The following is a 25,272-nucleotide window of genomic DNA, read 5'->3' as shown; positions in this document are numbered from 1 at the left end:
GCCCTGCCTCCCGGCGCCCGGGCCTGAGCGGCGCCGTCCTCCCGCAGGCCTGCTGGACCTGGCGACCTTCTACCGCGAGAGCCGCCTGAAGAGGCTGTGCCAGCAGACGATCAAGCAGGGCATCTGCGAGGAGAACGCCATCGCCCTGCTGTCGGCCGCCGTGAAGTACGACGCCCAGGTCCGCAGCCCGCGGGGGGGGGGGGGGCGGGGCGGGGCGGGGTCCGGGGGGGGGGTAGGCGCGACGGGGGCTCCAGGGCGCCGGCCAGAGGACCGGACTGGCGGACGCGACTCCAGGGAGAGGATGCACGTGCGTCCGCCCAGGGAACGCGGGAAGGTGGAGGCGGGAAGCGGCTGCCCCGGCGTCCCCCCGCGCCACGCGGGGCCCTGAGGGAGCAGAAAGGAGCGCGAGCAGCCGGACGGGAAGACCCGGACCAAAGAACAAATGGGGTCATGAAGAAGTGGGAAATATGGATGAAAATAAGATACGACTGTCCGTGACACCGGGAAGCCTAGTCTTCGAGGCGCCGCAGGCTCAGGAGGGCGGGCGTCCTCCCCAGCTGCTGCCGGGCGGGCGTGGGAACGGGGCGGCCCTTGCGGGGGGGGGGTAGACGGGGGCGGGTGGACGGGGGGGGGCTTGCGGGGGGGAGGGGGGAGGGGTGTGGACGTGGGGGCAAGGGGGTGTGGACGGGGGAAGGGGGGTGGACAGGGGGTGGCCCTTGCGGGGGTGGGGGACGGGGGTGGTGGTGGGATGGACGGGGTGTGGATGGGGGTGTGTGGAGGGGGGAAGGGGGGTGGACAGGGGGTGGGGGTGTGGACGGGGGGAGGGGGGGTGGATAGGAGTGTGTGGATGGGGGAAGGGGGTTGGATAGCGGTGTGTGGACGGGGGAAGGGGGGTGGACAGGGGGTGGGGGTGTGGACGGGGGGGTGGATAGGGGTGTGTGGATGGGGGAAGGGGGGTGGACACGGGGTGGGGTTGTGGACGGGGGGAGGGGGGGTGGATAGGGTGTGTGGATGGGGGAAGGGGGGTGGATAGCGGTGTGTGGACGGGGGGAGGGGCGTGGACACGGGGTGGGGGTGTGGACGGGGGGAGGGTGGGTGGATAGGGGTGTGTGGATGGGGGAAGGGGGGTGGATAGCGGTGTGTGGACGGGGGGAAGGGGGTGGACACGGGGTGGGGGTTTGGACGGGGGGAGGGGGGTGGATAGCGGTGTGTGGACGGGGGAAGGGGGTGGACACGGGGTGGGGTTGTGGACGGGGGGAGGGAGGGTGGATAGGGGTGTGTGGATGGGGGAAGGGAGAGTGGATGAGGGGTGGCCCTTGCGGGTGGGGGGCGGTGGGGGCTTAGGGGGTGCACTTAAGGGATCGGCTTGTAGGAGTCTCTCGTAAGGAAGTGGCCCTGGGCCCGGGGACGCCGCTGCAGAGCCGTCGGCGGGCAGTGCTGAGGATTTCGAAGTCAGAGAGCCACTTGTCGTGAGCCCACGTAGCCGCCCGCAGTGCGTCGCTAGTCGAAAAAGGACGCCCCTACGTTTAAGTATGAGAAGCTGAATCTAAAGAGACTGAAATTCATGATCTACACAGAGAAAAAAAAGGCCGTCCCCGGTCGCCCGCGGATGGAGGCATCGTGGGTGACCCGCATTTCGGCCCCTGCTGGCTTTGGCGCGTGTGACAGAGGAGGGCGCGGCGCCGGCGGGGGGCGAGGCCTGCGGGGTCGGGCTTCCTTGCAGGGACGCCCCCTCCTGCGGTCGGAAACAGGAACCTGGTGGTGGCGGGGACAGGCTTCTGACTCTGCTTGTACAAATCAATCTGCTTATTGAAGAAAACTTGGGAAATATAAAAGTATGAGGAAGGAGGTGACTCATCCGCCAGAGAACACGGCCGTTTGCGCCCCCACCGCGCCTTCTGCTTTCCCTCGGTCACGGTCACGGGAGGCAGGTTGGCCGCACCCTCGGGTCTTTTCACCCGACGTCTGGGGAAAGCGCAGCCGCCCTGAGATCCGGACACGCGAGAGCAGCGCGCGCCCTGCCTCAGCCGCCGCCGTGCGGGCACTTCCACGTGCGGCCGCTCCCTGCTGCGGCGCCTGCCGGAGCCGCGAGGGGCCGGGGCGTCGGGCCGGCGTGGCGGGCGGGCAGGCTGCTTGGCGGCCCCTACTATGCGGATTCCGCGAGGGGTTGCCCCGGCCCTCGCTGTTCTAGAAGCAGCTGCCCGCCGACGCGCGCACGTGGGTGGGCGCAGAGCCCACGCGGAGCGCCCAGGGCGGTGCCTCACACCCACACACCCACACGCGGGTCACCCGAGGGCAGTGCCTCACACACTGACACACAGACACACGGCACTGTCCGCAGAAGTGAGGCAGGCAGTGCCCCCCCCATGGGTCACCAGAGGGCAATGCCTCACACGCGTGCACACACACCCACACCCACGGGTCACCAGAGGGCAGTGCCTCACACACTGACATGGCGCCGCCCACACAAGTGGGGCAGGCAGTGCCCCCCCCCACACCCACATGGGTCACCCGCGGGCAGTACCTCACACACACGGTGCTGCCCGTGCAAGTGGGGCAGGCAGTGCCTCACACGTACGCAAGCACACAGGTCACTCGCGGGCAGGGCCTCACACATACACACACACCCAGACACACACACACGGGTCACCTGAGGGCAGTGCCTCACACACCGACACACTCGACACCACCCACAGAAGTGGGGCAGACAGTGCCCCACACAGACCCACACACCCACATGGGTCCCCCGCAGGCAGTGCTTCACGCACGCGCACACGCACGCGCCTGCGGAAGCGGGGCAGGCTCGCCGGGGCCGACGGGACCGCGCTGCTGCCGTCGGGGGTGGCAGCGGAGGCGCAGGCCGCGGCCACACGGCACCTGCCCCCGCCAGGCCGCGGGTCGGGGGCTCCCCGGGCGCTCACGCGCCGTCTCCCCGCGTGTCAGGTGGGTGCCCCGCGGCGCCGCGGTCACACGCGGTCGGTGTCGTTGTCGTCCTAGGACCTAGAGGAGTTCTGCTTCAGGTTCTGCATAAACCACCTGACTGTGGTGACGCAGACGTCGGGCTTCGCGGAGATGGACCACGACCTGCTCAAGAACTTCATCAGCAGAGCCAGCCGGGTGGGGGCCTTCAAGAACTGAGCCGCCGGGCGTCGCCGCGACCCCGTCCTCCCCCGAGACGCCGGAGCCGGACGCCGCGCTGCTGACCCCCCCGCCCCCGTCCCGCCGCGCCCCCCCCGGCCCCAGCTGGCTCCAAGCAGCGGCGGGGACGGCCGGAGCCCCAAGGACCCACCTTGGCGTCCGTCCGCCGGAGCCCTTACGCTGTCACCAGGCGGCGGGACGGCCAGCAGGGCCCTTCCCTCGCCTTACGGGGTGGCCTCCGGCCGCCTCGGCCTCGTGCGCAGCGGCGCTGAGCCCCGGGCCCCAGGACGGGCCCCGCCCCGGGCCCCCCGCGCCCCGCCGGCCTCCCCAGGCCTCCCCAGGCCGAGGCGAGGCGGGGCAGGGCGGGGCACAGCAGGGCGGGCAACAGCGAGCGGCCCGGGGCCCCAGCCGTTCCGCGCTCTCATGCCCGGTCCACCAGGTCCCACGTGCAGACGCCCTTCGGGATTAGAAACCCGGGCCTGACGCCCAACTATTTGATAATAAAGCGCTTGTTTGCAGATAATAGGACGGACGCGTGTCGCCTCAGAAATTCCTGAGCAGCCGCAAAAGTCCATCGACCTTAGCGTCTCTTCGGTCCCGTCGATCCACCTGACGGCGGCTGTTTGCGAAGCAGCGCCCCGACCCGCAGGGCCCACCCTGGACCCCGGCGTCTAACCGAGTCGCGGTTCGTGTCCTTGCCCGCGGCTGCTCCTGACCGCGAGGCCCCGCGCAGCCCAGAGGCCGCCAGCCCACGTCACGGGCCGCCCCCCCGCGGGATCCTAGCGGGCCTCCTGCGCCACCCGCCACTGCTCTCGGGCCCGCGGCCCACTCGGGACTGGACGGCGGCGCCCGCGGGCCCACCACGGCGACTCCGGGCGGGGTCACGACAGCCGGCTGGCGCGGCTGGCTCCGCCCTCCTCCGCCCTCCCCCTCCCCCTCCTCCCCTGCGTGGCTGGCTCCGCCCTCCTCCTCCCTCCTCCTCCTCCCCTGCGCTGCTGGCCGCCCTCCTCCTCCCTCCTCCTTCCTCCTCCTCCCCCTCCCCCTCCTCCCCTGCGTGGCTGGCTCCGCCCTCCTCCTCCCTCCTCCTCCTCCCCTGCTGGCTCCGCCCTCCTCCCTCCTTCTCCTCCCCTGCGCTGCTGGCCGCCCTCCTCCTCCCTCCTCCTCCCTCCTCCTCCCCTGCTGGCTCCGCCCTCCTCCTCCTCCTCCTCCTCCTCCTCCTCCTCCTCCCCTGCGCGGCTGGCTCCGCCCTCCTCCCCCTCCCCCTCCTCCCCTGCACTGCTGGCTCCTCCCTCCTCCTCGTGCTGGCTGGTGCTCACCGGCGCCTTCGTGACGTCTCCCCAAACCACCTCTTCCTTTCCTGCCCATTTCTGCCGGCTCTTGAGAAGCTTCTAGATGCCTCTTTGTTCCGCGACATCCTCTCCTGTCGGAACACTGAAAGGAAACAGGCAGGGGAAACGGCCTGCCCGTCGCTGAACTGCGCGGGGGCCGGGGGGTAGCCCCGCTGCCAGAGGACGGATGTTGAGGGTTGGGTGGATTGTTTTAGATTTCCTCAGCTTCGCTAGTGCGGGTTTGCGCTGCTCCGTCTCGCTCCGTGGCATCTGGCCAGCAGCAGCACCTGTGCAACTCCCGCGGAAAACAGGTTTAAGGATTCGGATCCAAGACGTTTAGAAAGCTCCCCAGGGAACTGCGCTGTTTGGCCGAGTAGGGGAGTCGCGCTGTGACCCTCAAGGCCTGGGCGTCCCGGGGAGAAAGAGCTCCCGGGGTGGGGGGGGGCGCCCCTGAAGAGAACCGCTCGCACCCTCCTGGGGAGGGGTCACAACCCTAGCAGCGTTTGTAGAGTCCCGGCAGCCTCGCTGCTCCAAGTTAGGGACGTGGGGGCAGGTGCTCTAGCATCACGACCCTGCAGCGGACGGAGGAGGCCTTCGTCTCCCTCCAGGTCAGCGGGGATGCTGGTCCCCAAGTCCCTCCTGTGCTCACGGGCGGCCAGGGGCGCGGCCCCCTCCCCCCTCCCCCAGGGCGGCGTCAGGGCGGCACAGCCACGCCGGCTGCGGACAGGCTTGTGAGGGGGCACTTGGGGAAGGTGAACCCGTGTCCTCGGCTCGGCCTTCAAGGCCCTGCCAGGGCGTTACTCAGAGGCGGGGATCCCCGGCCCGGGCTAAGGAAGCGGGAACCGTGACAAACTGCACGGTCCTGTCTGGCGTTTGGCGTTTGTCTCATTAGCCCTCTTCATGCTGTTATTACAACGGACGGGGAAACAAACGGCAGAGCAAAAGGAGAACCCGTACCTGTTATTTCTGAGTCTTCGCCACGACGCAAAGACAGGAGCCATACCCATTCTGTCTCACTAATTCAGGTAAAATCACGTACTTTCTGCTGAGGAAATAAGCGATGTTGGTCTGTGGGATCAACTGACCTTTCACGCTCACCACCTCACCTGTCCATGCCCGTGCGGAGACTCTCCTAAAATAACGCGGAAAAAGGTTTCCAAGAGTATCCAGCCTCATGTTAAAAGAGGTTGTTTTCGGGGATCCCTGGGTGGCTCCGTGGTTGAGCATGTTTTTGGCTCGGGTCGTGACTCCAGGGTCTCGGGATCGAGTCCTGCATCGGGCTCCTCGCCGGGAGCCTGCTTCTCCCTCGGCCTGTGTCTCTGCCTCTCTCTCTATCATGAATAAATAAGTAAAATCTTTTTAAAAAATGCATTTAAAAATAAAAAGGTGGTTTTCACTGCGCTGGGACATTACACAGTATAACCAGGTTACATTTCTAGTAAGGTGCTCACTGGTGGTGGAAACTTGGTATTCCTACAGGCAGGGCTTCCTGCTGTCCTGCAGAATACACGTGTCCAAAGGAACATTCTACCGAATGAAGCCTTACTGACGCCGTGCACACTAGCCCACAAGTGAGGGACGACAATCTGCTTTGACGGGCGGGTCTCCCTGAAGTCACCCAGATAGTGACAGAGCCAGTCCGTGGGGTCTCCCTCCCCACCACCCGCACCTGAAAACTGTAAGGAGAAGAACGCGAATAAAGGAACCTGAACAGTTCTTCTGACTGTAAGAGCTTTGACCACCGGAATACGGAGTCTCTGGAAGTGGCCACTGTCACGCAGACTGACATCCTCCAGCGTCCCCAGGGCTGCTCGGTTCTGCCCCAAGGTCCCCATCCCACATGCACGCTGACCGCTGACGTCTGCCTTCTGCTTGTCCTGCTCCCAGCCCTTTGCCTTGCTTCCTTTAGGAATGAATATGCTGCTGTTTTAGGAGACGATTTCACTTTCCACCCTGTTGCTGAGCGATCGTTATTACCGAAGTTCAAGGTAATACCTTACCTGAAACCCTCGGTGCCAGATACACCACCTACTTTTTCTGGGGTTTAGCACACACGGTAGGTACGTATACCATAGGGTACCTCGGTTCCATCCCCAAAACCAATGTATTAATATTTTTGTAGGGAAACAATATTCCTACTAAATGGGATGCAGGTTGTAAATAGCGCAAGTCAGTTTAGATACACTCTAGATGCCACGTGACTTTTGTCACCAAACACACAGACCACTTGGGGTTTTAAGCCTTTGGGATTTCAGAATCGCAGATAAAAGACTGTGGACCTGTGAGATACGTGTATGTGTATCTCACATATTTCTCTATGTATATATATAGGATGCTTGGGAGGAAAAGCCTTTATCTTATTTTTTTTTTTTTTTTTTTTGAGGAAAAGCCTTTAATACAGACTCTGCATTAGATGAAGGGAGACTCTTGCTTCTCACGCTCCTGACGCCCTGTGGCTCCTGCAGCCCCTGCGGCCCCCGGCCCGTCGGGCTCTTCTGCTCTGCCCGCCGCCTCCCTCCATGGCTTGCCCTGCTTCCTTGCCTCTTTCCAGGCTTGGCTCAGAGACCCCTGGGAGCCCCTCCTGACCCCGGCGCACCTCCCGGGTCCTCGCCACGTCCCCTCGCCTGACGCCCTGTGGGCTCCTGGTTTCTTCCTTGCTTTCTTCCCTACGCGGCAGGCTCCGCAGAGATGGGGACCTTGGCCTCATCCAACCCCTGCTGCACCCCGACTTAGAACCGCGCCCGGCAGTGGGAGGCACTCAGTACAGGACAAATGAAAAGAGGAAGAGAATATGATTTTTGTCTCCATATACTTGGGAAAACACGCAAAGTCCACTCTGGTTTTGAAAACAGCCTCCTCCAGGTGCCAGAGCCGTGAGAGCAGCCAACTGACGCGCCCACCTGGGGAGGGAGGCTGGCAGAGGCCCGCCCTCCGCTCCTGAAGGAGAGTAGTGCCCGGGAAGGCCGGCGGCGTGTGGTCAAGGCAGGCCTCTGAGCGGATGGGCCCCGGGACGGGAAGGAACCAGCCAGGCAAAATTCCAGAAGAGCTCTCCAGACAGAAGGCGTCAGAGCAAGTTGAGAGCGGGAGGGGGGCCAGGCCTGGCAGGAGGGAGAGAGGGCAGTGGGCTGAAGCCCAGGGGGCAGGGGCAAGGAGCTGGGAGGGAAGGCGAGGCGCACAGGGCCCCTTCCCAGGCCCGCGAGGTGCCCCACACCCACCCCGAGGAGCAGTGGGGATCGATTTCTGTTTTGAAGGAATCATTCTTGCTTGTATGTTCAAAGGTGGGGAGGAAAGGGAGGGATCACGGAGACTAGTGAGGAGTCTAAACAGCGCTCTCAAGAAAAGCGGATAAATGGCTCTGAGGAGTTTGGCTTGACCAGTAAGTGTTTAGTAAAATGGGGAAAGACTGGGGTAGAAACAAGGTGCTTGGCCTGATTTTGGTTTCTATTTTGCGAATTCAGGGAGTGGGGGAAGGGAGTGAGAGTCAAGAGTTCTACTGGCTCTGAGGGCTTGGACCTCCATGAGGGAGGTCAGGATGGGGAAATCAATTTGGGGACCATCAGCATATGAAGCCAATTAAAGGCTAAGAATGGATGAGACGGGCCCCTGGGTGGCTCTTGGTTAGATGTCTGCCTTCGGCTCAGGTCAGGATCCCCGGGTCCTGGGATGGAGCCCCCACATCGGGCTCCCCGCTCAGTGGGGAGCCTGCATCTCCCTCTCCCCCTGCCTACAGCTCCCTCTGCTTGTGTGCTCTCTGTGTCAAATAAATAAAATCTTAAAAATAATAATAACAATAACAACGATGAAACACCAGGAGAGAACTTGGATACAGAAGAGAACATTAGTGCACTTGATACAAAGAATACATCAGACCATTAAGACTCTTAACAACTAATTTATTTTAAAATAGACAAACTATTAATTGTAGAAAATAGTAACATAGCAATTTTAAATGTACAGTTTTAACCAATACAAAAAGCAATAAAGCATTATCTGAAGATAATTATTTAAGAAATCTTAATACACAATCTCTGAAGTTCCTAAAATTCTGGCACTAACTCTAATATGAACTCTTATTAGCAAAAGATCCAGAAATATGGTAGCCCTTGACCTAAAAGCTAACTGATTTGTATGATATTCATGCAGAAATTAATGAGGAAATGGGAGAAAGCTTCCTAGTGCCTTTGTTATCAAGATAACTGCCAAAAATAAGTTTGAAACTTAACTGAGCGCAAAATAAAATTTCATTTTCTAACAAGTAAGACCAGATTTCTTTTTAAAAAGAACTCTGAGTTTAGACAAAGTGATTTTCCTAAAAGCTAGCTGATGCTACCTTAAATATCACCTATTTTAAATTATACCATCTCTAAATAAGTTAATCACACAAGATAGTTTAAATACACCTTTAGGTGTCGGGGTGGGGGGGAAGCGCCTCTTTTTCTAAAACAGCTGTTTTCACTTGAGGCTTTTGCAAAAAATCAGAAACATGAGTGCCTAACCCAAAGACCTTTGACTACTTGCAATTTTGGAATAGAAACGATGTGGCTTTGAATATGCCAGTGTTAGACCATACTGACTTAAAAAAAAAAAAAAAAAAAAAAACAATTGCCAGTTCCAGAGATACATGGAAGACATGTACAATTCCAGAGAAAACACATCCCTTCCCAAATTTAGGAGAGCAGAATAATTGCTGAGATGCAATTACACAAACCTCGAAGAGAAAAATTAAGGCTCCGATAGTTAACAGTCTGTTTGTGGAATAAAGTTATTTTATATCTTGATTCTTCAGGACCCAGAAATATTAGAAAGTGCACTTGGAATATACTGTCTGAGGGTCCTCTACAGCGCAGCTCTAACTGAACACCTGATTTTCCAGGTACTAGATGGGTACTTCATGAATTCAGTGATCTGAATGGCATAAAAGCCAAGAGTACTATTTTAAAGCATGAGTTGGATGGAGAAAAGGATCAATAAATTCTTACAAGTCCTGAGGTATGAAATCTGTATCAGTAGTATGACAACATCATTTGTTTACACTTTGTTTTTCTGCTTGTATTTAAAAACTAAAATTTATAAAACAAGCAACACAGTACATCAGATTCCGTTAGTAAACTAAAATCTAATGTGTAAAAATTAGTGATTTTTTTTTTCTAGTTTCTAATATCTGTTTTAGCAGAGAAGTTCGGGATCATTTGGGCAAAGGGGGAGTAGTCAGCCAAATTGCATTTGGAAGGCAGGACACATATTCTAAGGGCGTTCATGTTAAATTAAAAAATATATAAATATAAATTAATAAAAATAATAGCAAACATCACATATATGCCACAAGAAAAGACAAAGTACTCAAATAGGCCTGGGTTGTTCGGACTGCCATCCCAGGGCATCCTCCCCGTGTGTAGAGCAGAGCAATTATACTTTGGAAATGGAAACATTCACTACAACTTTTTAAATGGCGGTATTTACACAAGATTCTCAATCTTGTGCAATAACAATGTATATTCTACTTACTACAAGCCATTGCAAATGGCTTAGGAATCCCCTGCACGCACACCACACGCAAGCCCCTGGGCACACTTGACATCCGTCAGAAGAGCCGAAGACAGGTACTCAGTGTGGCCGTAAACAGAACTGGGAGAGTCGCACGGTGTGATCTGTGCGAGACCATGAGGCCAGAGGCGGACGCGGTGCCCACACAGGTCCGGGACCCTCATTTCTCTTCTCTGTTTGATGTATCCATGCTATCATTCAGTTTTTGCTTCTGCATTCGCGTTCGGGTGGATGCTGGAAGATGTTAGAGGAAAGAGGATGAAGAGAGGTTAGTAGCACTGATGGCGCTAGGTGCGGTGCGTAAGGGCTGCCATACACGTTACGCTCGTGCCAAGTCGATGGAGCTCAGGGCCTGCCAAAGCAGTGGCTTCCAAATTTTTTATCGTGTAATTTTTTTTCCCAAGCATGTACCACCTAATTATGCATGTATAAAGTATACCAGGTATGCTTGTGTAGAAATAATAAAACATGGTCAACCCAAACAAACATGAAAAAGGAGATAAAAACGGGGATTCTAATGTGTTCTTCTCTACGTAAAAGACGGCCTCGGACCCTCCGAGGTGTGCCCAGCTCTGCAGACATCAGGAGGCTGGGTCTGGCCCGGTGGCCGAGCAGAAGGCTCTTCACAAAGCAAGCAATCTTCCCTGGTGCTTGGGGACACACAGCTCATTTAATTTCGACATGAACATTTTAAAAGTACGGTATTAATTACAACACAGACAAACCCAGAGAACTTCCTTAAACTTATTTTAAAATCCTTAACTCGGTTTTAGTGGTGGGCAGAAGCTCTTCATTTCAAAGAAGCACCAAGTCACACTTGGAAGAGAAGGAAAATACTAAGTGTGCACCCCCCCCCGCCCCCCGCCCCGTGCCAGCTCGCCCGTGTGACGGTCTTTTCCATGTGACGGTCTTTTTTGGATTGCTAAGAATTCTCTGAGGGAACCTGAAAAGCTCCTAGCCTGGCATCGGGAACTCACCAGCATGCTGAGCGTGCCACTGCAGAATATGGGATGACGCAACTGAACTCTTCTCTAAGAAAATAGACATATTTTTTACAGCTTTCTGCTCCTTTGGAAATGCATATTTGTGAGCTTCAAATGCTTCCAAATGTTTTCAGAGCATCATTTTGGTCATAAGATTTGTGTCTATTTTCACGTACTGAGTGGAAATGCCAGAACTAATTTAAAATAAAGGGAGTCTATCAGCCAAGGTAAAATCCAAAACAAAGATTCGTTTATAACCAAGGAATTTAAACTCTTGGCATATTGAGTTTTAACTGTTCTCTTCAAAAGAACATACCTAGAAAGATAAGAGTCTTAAAAAAAATCAAAGCATTCTTTTAAAAACTTTATATTTGTATTTACAGGCACATGTTAGAGAAGCCCCCTTTTAAAAGTCACATATCAACTGATATGTCGTCCTAGGCCCTAGAAAACATAGTTTTAATACTTATTATCTCCGAAATATCTGTCTTCTTTCCCAGTACCAGCCATTCTTCCTGTCAGTGGGTCGGGAAGTGTCACCCGCACTACCACAGCTCCTTCCTTAGGGAAAACCCGGCCAGAACGTGTCTTCTTCATGTACTTTCCATCTATTAGACTTGGGTTGACCTTGTACAGTCTTGGAGGAGCTTAACATTTGCCTTAACATCCCAAACTTATGTCACTCTGCATAACGTGGAAAATGACCTGGTGCTCTTTGTCAAAATTCTGATTTCCAGTAATGGAAAACTTTTGTTTGACATGGTTTTAAAAACTGCAAATTAGAGAAGTTCAATAATGGAATAGAAATTATTCTTCAGATAAGGGTGACGAGGTTCCTATATGCTAATTTTATAAGACGTTTCCCAATCTCCAAGGAGTTCCTCTTACAGAACTCTTATGGGTTCCTCATTACAGTTTTGCTCTCCTGAGGTACTTCTAACCACAGCCGTTCACGTTGAAGATGTGGTTTTACTTCTTGGTATTCCTGCACTAAAGATTTTAGAAAGGGCAAACATCTTTATTTTGCATCACACATTTAACCCACAAAGGTCTATGGGAAAACAGTACATTCTTGATTGGATTACATTTTAAGTGCATAAGCAAGAGTGCTAATTTAGGGAATTACATGTACTTATTCCTTTAAAACATGGAAAGGCTTTTTGCAATATAAACAATAGTTTCATTTCCATAGGGTGAAATGATAAGTACTTACTCATTTCTGCCAGTTTCTGTTGAAATTTAGACTCCCCTGGGAGATGTTTACTGCAGATTTAAGAAAGGGAAAATATTTCATATGTATATGTATAAATGGAAAACTCAAATTTTCAGTAACTATGGTGGTTTTAATGACTTATACTCTTATTTTAGTAACTTTTTACTTTCAAAAGTTTATAGACCATCTAAAATATAAACCATCACAAATTTATAATCTTTTTTTAAAAAAATTTTTTTAAATTTATTTATGATAGGCACAGAGAGAGAGAGAGAGAGAGAGAGAGAGAGAGAGGCAGAGACACAGGCAGAGGGAGAAGCAGGCTCCATGCACCGGGAGCCCGACGTGGGATTCGATCCCGGGTCTCCAGGATCGCGCCCTGGGCCAAAGGCAGGCACTAAACCGCTGCACCACCCAGGGATCCCTAATCTTTTGTATCTTGTCAGTGATTCTAACAAAGTTAATATTTTTCAAGAGTAAGCATTTGAAAATCTCAGGTTAATCATAACAAAATTTTATCAATGGCTTTGTGAAAAAGATTATTGAAAGATCAGATTGTTAATATCTGATATATTCAATGAACTTCAGTAGATAATATATAATTTATATGGTTTTAACCTTGGGATTCATTCTATTTTTTGAGCAATCTTCACAATTTCCAAATAAAATTGGTATAAAAGGGTGAGCGAAGCTGGCACTCTGGGTTCGCCATATGACTGGCTCAGCTACTGAAAAGTGATGGGGGAACAGAGGACAAAGCGCAAGCCCGGGGCGGCACACTGACAAGTCCCTGAACCAGGCAGAGGGACCTTCCTCTTCGGACTCAACCGCCTCCATGTTCACACTTTGCTCAGGGCAGAAGGCAATCTTAGCCCGACCCCCAGGATCCCGTTGAGTCTACTTTAATGGATAAAAACTCCTCTAGAAATTTCCTTTATCTCTAAACCCTCAAAATATGTGTTGGCGATCATCGCCAAGACGAAGGCCCATGATACACATATGAAGGGTCTCGTGCCTCGGGTTTTATTAGATGGTAATCAGCGACATTTTCCCAACAAGAGCCCCTCCCAACTCCCAGGTATATAATCAGCCTCCCCTCCCAGGCCTGGGGCAGCGCACTTCCTGCCCACGGGTCCTGTCCCCAGGCTTTAATGAAACCACCATTCTGCACCAAAGATGTCTCAAGAATTCTTCCTTGGTCATCGGCTCCGGACCTCACCCCACCAAACCTCACCTAGATTCCAAAACTACGTCAAAAAATATTCTACAACTGTTCCTACCTTCCATCTGCTTCATCTGATCCTTCGATATCAAAGCGTAGTTTTTTCAATGGTTTAGGAGGGTTGCTGCCTTCAGCACTTCTTTTGAGCACACGGTCGCTGTTACACACCATCTGATTTATTTTCTGGAACTTCTCAGAAGTCTACGAATTACAGAATTCTTTATTTGAAATCCCTGAATGCCAGCAACCTTTTAATTTTAGTTAGCAACCTTTTAAAATTATTGGTTTAAGGGGTATCAAAAATCAGGCAGAGGTAATATCTGCATTTTAATTGCTTTATTGTACCAAATGAGATGAAAAAATCTTAGAATCAGTGTAACTACACCTAACTCTGCCCCAATTAAATATCCCCCAGACTCTCCCTATGAGGCTCCTCCACTTCCTCCAACAACTCTAATACTCTGAAAACCCTGGTTTCTTGTTTTTGGAACTCACCTACACACAAAACCAGGGCTGCTTCTCAGAAGCATGTAAAGTTGGATTGGCTTTCTGGAACACTGTAGGTTTTGTTTGGTTTTCTTTGTGGGCATAATCAGAGAGACTATCACAAGAATCTAATAGGAAGTGAAATGTCTAGGCAGTAATAATTTTGGACTCACTTTGGATATTATGTTGACAAGTCATATAGTTTATACATATACATATACATATATATATATATATTTAAGATTATTTATTTATTTATTCATGAGAGACACAGAGAGAGAAAGAGAGAGAGAGGCCAAGACACAGGCAGAGGGAGAAGTAGGCTTCACGCAGGGAGCCCGACATGGGACTCGATCCCGGGTCTCTAGGATCATGCCCCCGACTGAAGGCGGTGCTAAACCGCTGAGCCACATGGGCTGCCCTACTTTATATATTTTAAACCATTACTGATATAGTATTCATTTAAATGCTAATTCAAAGTTTTTTAAATAAAAAAGCAAATATCAAAAGACTCTGAGTCCATTCACTATTAATAGAGATGACCTGAGATCTGTACCTCTTGAGGGAGAACCTCGTCACAGCAGAGTAAAGAAAGCTTTCGTAATAAACACCAAAGAAGACATAATACCTTATTTTATCTAAGGGACAAACACATGGAAAAATGCTATTTCTTACTTGTCTACTTTAGAACTAGAGTGAGGGGATAACTTCAGGGATGTGTATGAACATGTTCATCTGAACTAAAAAATGAAGCCAGATTGTCAGTAGAAATTAAGTCTGATTTGACTGATTAAGCAGTGATATTTAGCTTTGCTAATTAAGCTTTCTTTTCTAAAATTAAATGATGTAATAATCTTTTTAAAAAATACTTTATTTATTTATTTTAGAGAGAAAATGTGTGCGCTCATGAGCAGTGGGAGGGGCAAAGAAGAGGGAGAGAGAAAAATCTCAAGCAGACTCTATGCTGAGTGCGGAGCCTGATGCAGGGCTTGATCTCAAAAACCTGCGATCAGGACCTGAGCAGAAATCCAGGGTCAAACGCTCAACTGACTGAGCTACCCAGGTGCCCCTAAATGACGTAACTTTCTAAAAATTAAATATGATAACAGGTTTTGATGAAAAATATATTTAGAGCACATAAATAATATGAAATTAAATCCTGTCTAGGTATTAAGTTTATAAAATTTTTCATTATCAGCTTTAAAATATGTAAGTTCATATGATATTTTCTCAATTCTTTTAGAGGTTATAGCATGCAGAAAAGTTTGAGGACCACTACTCTATATGTTTCCCAGATCCAACCCTACTTACATGGTCCCACATCTCCTTTGTGAAGCCTGATTCCTGCAGCCTATCTCGAGCTAAATGTCACAGGATTTACTATTTGTACATACATTTCAACACTCAGTCTTTCAGTGTACAAACTATTATCCCTCTCTAGCTATATTGGGGCAGTGAGGTAGGCAGACTCTAGAATGGCTCTCGCTAATCCTCACCTCCTAGGTTTTACACTCTCATAATCTTCCCTTCCCTGAATGTGTGGGGCTGGATCTAGTGTCACCTTGCTTCTGACAAAAATACGATAAAAGTGATGGAATATCACTTCCAATATTAGTTATAAAAAAGACTGTGACTTCTCTTTTGCTCTATACCTCTCTCTTCCCCTATTTCTCTTCTTGCTCTGAGGGAAGCAAGAGGCCATGTTGTGAATAATGAGTGTCCCCATGTAGAGGCTCTCAAGTGACAAGGAACTGATGGCTTGGAAAAAAAAAATGTAATGTATTATATAATCTCAAAGGATGTTTAGAAAACCACCTTGAAATTCACCAATTATAATTTGAAATCAAATCTGATTTGAAAATAAGTCTTCTCTGTCTTCTAAATTTTATGCAACACGCCTTGCTGAGATGTTTGAATAGCATTTGTCAATTCAAATTACAGAAATCTGTAATTTCTTTTATAGTTACAGTGCATGTCCTTTTATTTCATAAAACAAAAATACTCACCCCAAATGATTCACCAATTGACACTAAGATTCTGTCAAGATAAAATACAAGTTAGTAATGAAGATCATATATAACTGTGCAGAGATGAACATACATCATTCTGAGGAACCAGAAATACCAAGTCAAAGGTCTGCTCTACCCTAGTGCCAATCAAATCATACACTGAGCTGGTCTCTTAAGAGTTTTAAAGAACTACACGTCTGAGAGAACATACACTGCCACTGTCCACATTTAAGGAAGCTAAAGGAAAATTTTAAGTTTACTCATATTTAATTCTTCATAAATCAATGGGTAAATTATCAGTTAAAATTTCACATTTCCTCATTAAAAATTCACATAAAATTGGCAAAAACTTACAGTATTAATAATCAGAACTCTAAATTAAGATCTCTATTGATATATGGTATAAGTAAAGTCTACTTAGCATATATCCTAGAATTGGAAATGTATTAGTCTGCTTGTACTTGTTTGAACCATATAATTTATATTCATTTGTTTTTATCTGAGTACAGCTGACACACAGTATTACCTTAGTTTCAGGTGTACAACATAGTGATTCAACAAGCTTATACGTTACGCTGTGCTCGCCACGTACGCAACTACCATCTGCTACCGTACATCCCTAGTACAGCATCGCTATTATCACCGCTATCACTACCCATTATGCTGTACCTTTTATTGCCATGACTTATTCATTCTATAACGGGAAACCTCTCTCTCCCGCTCCCCTTCGCCATAGTGTCCATCCTTCCCTCCCCTCTGTCAACCATCAGTTCGTTCTTTGCATTTATAGGTCTGATTCTGATTTATTTTATTTATTTTAGATTTCACTTATGAGTGACATCCTATGTTATTTGTTTTTCTCTGACTTATTTCACTCAGCATTACATCCTCCAGGTCCATTCATGTTGTCTCAAATGGCATGATCTCATACTTTTTAATGCCTGCATAATATTTCCTTGTGCGTATTGTCCCTTGCACCCCTGGAAGAAATCCCACCTGCTTGCAGTGAATATTTTGGTATATTGTTGAAAGCAGTTTGCTAATATCTTGTCGAGGATCATGTTCATCAGGGATACTGGCCCGTAGTTTTTTTTTGTGGGGTCTTGGTTTTGGTATCAGGGTAATGCTGGCCTTATAAATGCATTTGGAAGCTTTCCTTCCTCTTCTGTTTTTTGGGATACTTTAAGGACAATAGATATTAATTCTTTAAACGTCTGGTAGAATTCAGCTGCAAATGCATCTGGTCTGGACATTTAGTTTTTGGTAGTCATTTGCATACTGATTCAATTTCACTACCAGAAATCGAAATTGATCTGTTCAGATTTTCTATTTCTTCCTGATTCAGTTTTGGAAAATTCAATGTTTCTAGGAATTCATCCATTTCTTCTAGGTTGTCCAATTTGTCAGTATACAATTTTTTGTAGTAGTTTCATATATTTTTTTCAATATTTTATTTACTTATTCATGAGAGACACACAGAGAGGCAGAAACAGTCAGTTGTCACTTCTCTTCCCTTTCTGATTTTTATTTATTTAGGTTCTTTCTTTTCTTGACAAGATAACTAAGGGATAATCAGTTTTGTTTATCTTTTCAAAGAACGAGCTCTTGGTTTCATTATTTTTTTTCTTTTTTTAGTCTTTATGTTTTTATTTCTGCTCTGATATTTAATTTCCTTTCTTCTACTCAACTTGGGCGTTGTTTTTCTTTTTCTGGTTCCTATAGGTGTAAGGTTATGTTGTTTATTTGAGCTTTTTCTTGTTTCTTGAGATGGGCCTGTATTGGTATATATTTCACTCTTAGAAATGCTTTCACTGCATCCCAAAGGTTTTGGACCATTTTGTTTTCACTTTCATTTCTCTCCATGAATTTTTTGTTTCTGATTGCTCTGCTGGCCCGTTGGTTGTTTAGTATCAGGTTATTTAATCTCCATATTTTTTTACAGGGTTTTTTTTTTTTTAAGATTTTATTTATTTATTCATGAGAGACAGACAGACAGAAGGCAGAGGGAGAAGCAGGCTCTGTGCAGGAAGCCTGACCTGGGACTCAATCCCGGGTCTCCAGGATCATGCCCAGGGCTGAAGGTGGTGCTAAACCACTGAGCCACCCAGGCTGCCCCTTTTCTACAGTTTTTTTCTTGTGATTTATTTCTAGTTTCGTACTGCTGTGATAAAAAAAAAAAAATGCATGGTATGATTTCAATCTTAAATTTACTGAAACTTGTTTTGTGGTCTCATGATCCTTTCTGGAGATGTCCCATGTGCACTTGAGAATAATGTGTATACTGCTGTTTTTGGATTGAATGTGCTATATATATATATATCTGTTATGTCCATCTGTTCCAAAGTGTCATTCAAAGACACTGTTTCCTTATTGATTTCCCGCCCGAATGATCTATCATTGATATAAGTAGGGTGTTAGGGTCCCTGACTATTATTGTATTACTACCAGTCTCTTTATGTCCATTAATATATGCCTTATGTATTCAGGTGCTCTAGATATTCACAAGTGTTAAGTCCTCTTGTTGGATTGCGCCTTTTATCATTATGTAATGCCCTTCTTTGTCTCTAGTTACAGTCCTTTCAAGTCTATTTTGTCTGATATAAGTGTTGCTACCCCGGCTTTTTTTTTCTTTTCTTCCACTTGCATGGTGTTTTTTCATCCTTTACTTTCAGTCTGTGTCTTTACATCTAAGGTGAGTCTCCTGTAGGCAGCATATAGAAAGGTTTTGTATTTTTATCCATTTCACCACCCTCTATCTTTTGACTGGAGCATTTAGGCCACTTACATTTAAAATTATTATTGATAGGTACTTAATCCCATTTATTCCTTGTTTTCAGGTTGTTTTTGTAGTTCTTCTCTGTTCCTTTCCTCTTTTCTCTTGCCTTTTTTTTGTGTGTGTGATTGATGAGTTTCTATAGAGCTATGTTCGGCTTTCTCTTTATTTTTTGTGTATATATCATAAGTTTTGAGTTTGTGGTTGCCATGAGTGAACCTTATAATTTGTTTTTAATAATAATGCTGAAAAAGCAGTAGCCTGACATAACAAAGATAGGATCATATGCACATGGAACTAGATGTTTTATTGTACTCCAATTCCTTGGTACGTGGCCATCATTCTATATACATATTTAATTAAGCAGAATACCTAAATATGCTGGATACATAGAGTGTTAAGATGCTCTCTTAATGCCTGACCAATGATTTATCAAGATTTTGAGAATGTGGCTTTTTCGCTAAAGAATCTCAACCCAGAAGTGATTTCACTAAGTTCAGCAAATAGCCATCATCATAAGCATAGTATGGATCAATTATCATTACCTAAGTACACATTTTCATGCGGACTGTGTAAATATGCATTGTATAGCATCTTAACCAACTTACAATGTAAGTTGTAGATACCATGCACAGATACTATAAGAACACCAAATAAAGGATGGAATGGGGATGCACAAGAGGATTTATATCACTTGCCAATTATTTTCTACTTTGTCTCTTCCTGTGATTTCAAATTTTTATCATGAGTGTGCATTACCTATATAATTAAACACGCCACACAAATGTTTTCTAAAAGGCTAATATATCTCCTTCTCCTTGTTTTTCTTGCCCATTAAGTACAACTCTATGAGCTGACAATTTGGGGAAATGAGACTACATTAACTGTGCTAGCTAATCTGCCTATCACTGTACAAATAAAGTCAGTTTCAAACAGTGTATGATACCATATAATAAGTCAATGGAAGCACTTCAAAGCCACAAATTGCTTGTGGTTGGATGTGGAAGATAATATAATGATTTGTAGTTGCACAAAACCTTTCATCTAAGAATTTAAAACAGCTTCATACTCATCATCTCCCTAATCCACAGCACCCTTCCGAAGTAGACAGGACACCTGCCCCAGGTAATCTAAGGAAGCAGCAGGCAAAATTAAGGACGGACTCTTAAAGACTTAATTTACAGTCATCTACATTTAATCAGTCATCTACATTTTTATAGCAAAGCAAGATGAACAGGTTCAGAGAGTTTACAGGACATTCAGTAAAACTACAGAATAAAAATTCTTAACCAAAACTAATCTACTTTGCTTAGCAGACTGGCTACTTAGAAAAATATGAAAGTGATTTTACAACTATTACAAAAGTTGTTCTTTGTTCACAGAACAACAGACCCAAGCAACCAGGAAAGTTGAGGACTAAATTTGCAAGCCCATTTAAGTAAAAAGATTGTCTTTCTTTCCTTGCCAAATTCCTTTCATGTCATTTAATGTTAAATAAGCAAATATTTTAAGTGAAGAAAGCTTTATATTTTTGTTTTTGGATCAAAATAATCCCCCCTTGATCTTCCCTAAAGAGAAAACACAAACCTTGATCTTGGAGTCATTTTTGTTGGCGTTGGCACACCTTCTGAAATTTTATATGGATTCTTCAGGGGTGATATGTAGATGTTCCCTCCAGGAATCCGCAAAGGTGAACTAGAAAACTTGTAAGGGCTTCGAGGAATGTGAGGTATTGGTGACAAGGTAGGGGGCTGAGGCAAAAATAAAAAGTAGATTTTAAAAAAATATTTTAGTAAGATCCATTACTTTATAATTAGATTTTTCCCAATCAAAGGATACTTCCAACGTACCCTGGTAGAAGCATACTGTAAAATATTTGTTTTCAGTCTCTGCATGAAGACCGAATTATAGAATACTATAATGGAATCATACTCCTCTTCTCTGATCAAAACACGTTTGAATGTCTGAGGAAGAAGAATAAAAATACCTGTTAAGTGAATTGGGAAATTTATCTCTTTAGATTTTCTTTTTTAATAATTCATAATATTTTTTAGCAGTAGGAATCACATACTGTATAGGAAAAAATAATCTGAAAAAGCCTTCTCAGGTTTGGAATACAGCTGTTTTACCAGAAGAGAAATGTCACAGATTTTTTTTAATGTAATATTATTACATGTAAAAGTTTATTACAAATATCCTATCTGTGGCAGGGATATAGTATTCCTTATTAACTTTGTAATATGAATGTGGATACTAAAGTGCCTTAACTTTCCAATTCTATTTTAGTTACAAATAATTAACCAGTAACATAAAGGTAAAAAATTGATATGTGAATTTATATAACAAGGTCAGAATGTATGATCTAATTAATGACTTATGTTATCCATATTATAGATATGGATATAACCAAAAAATCTTACCATGAAAGGTTACCTACCTCCTGAACAGCATGAGGAAGATCCTTATATGCTGTTACAATGATTTTGAATTTAAGGTCTATATTCTTCACTTTGCATATGCCATACATGGAACACATCATAATCTAGTAAATCAATACAATACAAAAATATCAGAATTTTGTTACCTAGTTGTGCTCTAAAAAGTACTGTTCTCTTTCTTTTAGTTTCAAAAAATGGACATTTAAGCTCCTACAGGATTATCTTTTCCTATCCTGAGCTGAGTCTGAAACTTGATGTGAAGTGTTTAGCCTAAATTATATTTAAAGAACAAAATGCAAATAATCAAATCTTGATTATTAGAACTGATCAGGGTTTGTAAATAACCCTAATTTTGACTCCTGTTCTTTAGATTTTTTTCCCAGAAAAGTTGAAAATGGAATCTGTTAACCATGTAACTAGCACTTAAAAAAAAAAAAAAAAGAAAAGAAAAGACAGTTGTTATCAAAGGTTCAAACTATCAGATAAAATACTGATGGTGGTAAGGAGTTTGGAAGGGGGCAGGAGAGAGTCTTTGTATTGTAGGTAATATTCTTGATTTGGATGCAGGTTATACAGATGAACTCAGCTGAATTTGCATTAAGATATATTCTTATGACATGGATGTTTCTATATGCATTACATTTCAATAGAGAGGATATTTTTAATATAAAAATAAGATTTGAAAGAATTCCTTACAAATTAAAAAAAACTTTCATTTGTATGAATTTTATTGTCAAATTTAAGTACTCCTATCTCTGCAAAATTCTTGCTCATATCTACTGTTGCCAAGAATACCTACTCATCATCATCCCTTGTTCAGCATCCTACTAATCCCAATTCTACTATTTTTCCTATTCAGAATGCCATCCAATCCTTCTTTGCTAATTCACATTTTTCTCCTACTTCGATTCTTTTCCTAAGTTACCTCTCAGCAAAAAATCTTGATTTCACATACTAATCTCTTTAGAAATCCTTAGCACTATTGTCTTACTATATTGTAGAAAAGTACAAGGCAATTGAGTGCCTACTTTCAAAAATCCAACATACCAGAATTTATACAATCAAATATACTCTTGTAAAATATACTATATTCTTGTAAAATATACAAATACACTCATATAAAATATACATATACCCTAATACACTAATCCACCATTTGCTGAAAATATCATTCTTATTGGGAACATTACTACTGACCTTACAGAAATAAAGGGATTATAAGGGAAGATTATGAACAATTACATACCAACAAAATAGATATTTAAGATGGAATGGAAAAATTTAAGAAAAGACACAAATCACTAAAACTTACTAAAGAAGAAACTGAAAATATTGAATTGAGCTTGAATTAATAATCAAAAACTATCTGCAAACAAAAGCCCCACTCAAGATGGCTTCACTGGTGAATTCTATCAAACATTTAGAAAAGAACCAATACCAATTCTTCATAAACTCTTCTGAAATTAGAAGAGGAGAGAACACTTCTCAACTAATTCTGTGAGGACAGTAGTACTCTAATATCAGAACCAGACATCAAAGGAAAATTACCATTATCTCTTATGATTATAGATGTAAACCTCTTTAACAAAAACAAGCTGAATACAGTAGCACATCAAATGTATTATATACTGTGACCAAGTGGGATTCATTCCAGAAATGCAAGGTTGGTTTAACATCTGAAAATCAATTAATGTAATATACAATAAAAGGGGAAAAACCCAAATAATTATCTCAATAGATACAGAAAAAGCATTTGACAAAATGCAATACACTTTTGCAATAAAAACAACTAGAAATAGATGGGAACTTCCTCTACTTAATAAAGGGCATATATAAAAACTCCATAGCCAACAATACATTTAATGGTGAAAGATGGAATGCTCTTCCCCTAACATCAGGCACAAGATAAAGCTGCCCTCCTCTCACTACTTTCATTCAACATTATATTGGAGGTTCTATGTCAGAACAATTTGACAAGTAAATGAAGTAACAGTCATCTAGATTGAAAAGGAAGAAATAAAGCTATCTCTATTTGAAGATAATATGAGCTTATATATTAAAAATCTTAGGAATCCACTAAAAACTATTAGAACTGATCAAAACTAGGCAAAACTGCAGGGTAACAAGATTAATATATGAAAATTAATTGTATTTCTATACACTTGTAATGAATAATACAAACAGGAAGTTAAAGAAATAATTCCATTTACAATAGTGTTAAAAGGAATAAATGAGGCATACGAATTTAATATAACAAGTTCAAAACTGTACTCTGAAAATCTCAAAACATAACTGAAAAAAATTAAAGAACACCTAAATAAAGGGAAAGGCATCACATCACATGTTCATGGACTGGAATATTTAATATTGTTAAGATGACAGAGCTCCTCAAATTGATCTATGATTCAGTACAATCTCTATCAAAATCCCAGTTGGCAGGCAGCCCAGGTGGCTCAGCGGTTTAGCACCACCTTCAGCCCAGGCTGTGATCCTGGAGACCCGGGATCAAGTCCCACGTGGGGCTCCCTGCATGGAGCCTGCTTCTCCCTCTGCCTGGGTCTCTGCCTCTCTCTCTCTCTCTGTCTCTCATAAATAAAAATAATAAAATCTTAAAAAAAAAAAAAAGAAGCTTTAAAAAAAAAATCCCAGTTGGCTTCTTGGCTGAAAATTAACAAGTTGATCCTAAAATTCATATGGAAATGCAAGCTTCAGAAGAGTACAACAAATCTTGAAAAAGAAGAGAAAATTCGTCCCTATTTCTTTAAAAAAAAAATAGATTGATTTATTTGTTTGTTATTTTAGGCAGAGAGAGAGAGCACACACGCATGTGCACAAGAGCCTGTGTGCAAGGCGGGGGGGGGGGGGGACAGAGACACTCAAGCAGACTCCCACTGAGTGTGGAGCCCCACATGGGGCTCTATCTCATGACCCTGAGATCATGACCTGCGCTGAAATCAAGAGTCAGATGCCTAACTGAGTGAATCACCCAGGCACCCCCACGTTTACCTATTTCAAAACTATTACTAAGCTACAGTAATCAAGACAGTATTGTACGGGCATAAGAGGAGACATAAAGATCAAGGGAGTACAATTAAGAGAACAGAAATGAACTTTTACACATATACAGTTAGTTGATTTTTGACAACTGTCAATAGAGAAAGAAAAGACTGTTTTTAAGAAATGGTGCTGGAACAAGTAGTACTCACATACAAAAGAGTGAAGTTAGACCCCTATCTCACACCATTCATAAAAATTAACTCAAGATGAATCAAAATGTAAATGTAAGAGCTAAAAGTATAAAACTCTTGGAGGAAAACAAAGATAAATCTGCATGATCTCTGACTTAGCAATGGTTTCTTAGATATGATATCAAAAGCACGAGCAACAAAAGAAAAAATAAACATGATCAAAATTAAAAACTTTTGTGCCTCAAAGGACACCACCAAGAAAGTGAAAAGACTACTCAAAGAACTGGAGAAAATATTTGCAAATCATATGAAATAAGGGACTTTTATATGGACTACATAAAGAACTCTCATAATTCAATAATAGGCAACTCAATTAAAAAATATTACAAATGATCTGAGTACATATTTCTCAGAAAAAGATATACGAATGGCCAAAAGGACATGAAAATCATCCTCAATTAACATCATTAACCATCAGGGAAATGCAAATCAAAACCATAAAGAGATACCACTCTATACATACTAGGATGATTATAATCAAAAAAGCATGGGGATGCCTGGGTGGCTCAGCCGTTGAGCATCTGCCTTTGGCTCAGGGCATGATCCTGGAGTCCTGGGATCGAGTCCCGCATCAGTCTCCCTGCGTGGAGCCTGCTCCCTCTCTGCTTATGTCTCTGCCTCTCCGTTTCTCTCATGAAAAAATAAATAAAATCTTAAAGGGGATCCCTGGGTGGCGCAACGGTTTGGCGCCTGCCTTTGGCCCAGGGCGCGATCCTGGACACCCGGGATCGAATCCCACGTCGGGCTCCCGGTGCATGGAGCCTGCTTCTTCCTCTGCCTGTGTCTCTGCCTCATTCTCTCTCTCTCTCTCTCTCTCTCTCTCTCTGTGACTATCATAATAAATAAAAAATAAATAAATAAATAAAATAAAATAAAATAAAATCTTAAAA

The 25,272-nt window shown here is 45.3% G+C and overlaps 2 protein-coding genes across 23 annotated transcripts in view; one reads left to right on the top strand and one right to left on the bottom strand.

Annotated features, from left to right (window-relative positions):
* Positions 1-9,068, top strand: part of RCBTB2 (RCC1 and BTB domain containing protein 2) — a 45,681-nt gene extending 36,613 nt beyond the window's left edge. For 16 of the 20 annotated variants that reach the window (XM_072783129.1, XM_072783132.1, XM_072783124.1 and 13 more), the window contains 4 exons: positions 48-178; positions 2,998-3,823; positions 5,359-5,491; positions 5,946-9,068. In XM_072783129.1, coding sequence (XP_072639230.1) covers positions 48-178; positions 2,998-3,138 — 272 coding nt within the window. In that variant the 3' untranslated portion in view covers positions 3,139-3,823; positions 5,359-5,491; positions 5,946-9,068. Of the gene's footprint in view, positions 1-47; positions 179-1,372; positions 1,846-2,997; positions 3,824-5,358; positions 5,492-5,945 lie in introns of those variants that run through there. The other 4 variants (XM_072783115.1, XM_072783114.1, XM_072783116.1 and 1 more) reach the window with 4 other exon arrangements.
* The window catches only part of RB1 (RB transcriptional corepressor 1), a 145,224-nt gene continuing 128,290 nt past the window's right edge, over positions 8,339-25,272 (bottom strand). For all 3 annotated transcript variants that reach the window (XM_072783109.1, XM_072783110.1, XM_072783111.1), the window contains 7 exons: positions 21,134-21,238; positions 20,547-20,660; positions 20,284-20,447; positions 15,921-15,951; positions 13,487-13,629; positions 12,207-12,256; positions 8,339-10,244 (listed from right to left, as the gene is read on the bottom strand). In XM_072783109.1, coding sequence (XP_072639210.1) covers positions 10,171-10,244; positions 12,207-12,256; positions 13,487-13,629; positions 15,921-15,951; positions 20,284-20,447; positions 20,547-20,660; positions 21,134-21,238 — 681 coding nt within the window. In that variant the 3' untranslated portion in view covers positions 8,339-10,170. The remainder of the gene's footprint in view (positions 10,245-12,206; positions 12,257-13,486; positions 13,630-15,920; positions 15,952-20,283; positions 20,448-20,546; positions 20,661-21,133; positions 21,239-25,272) is intronic.

Source organism: Canis lupus, chromosome 17 (genome assembly GCF_048164855.1).
Source record: "Canis lupus baileyi chromosome 17, mCanLup2.hap1, whole genome shotgun sequence".
In the NCBI taxonomy this organism is placed as follows: domain Eukaryota; kingdom Metazoa; phylum Chordata; class Mammalia; order Carnivora; family Canidae; genus Canis; species Canis lupus.
The sequence above is the reverse complement of the archived record's forward strand: the minus strand, read 5'-3'. Positions and strand labels throughout refer to the sequence as shown.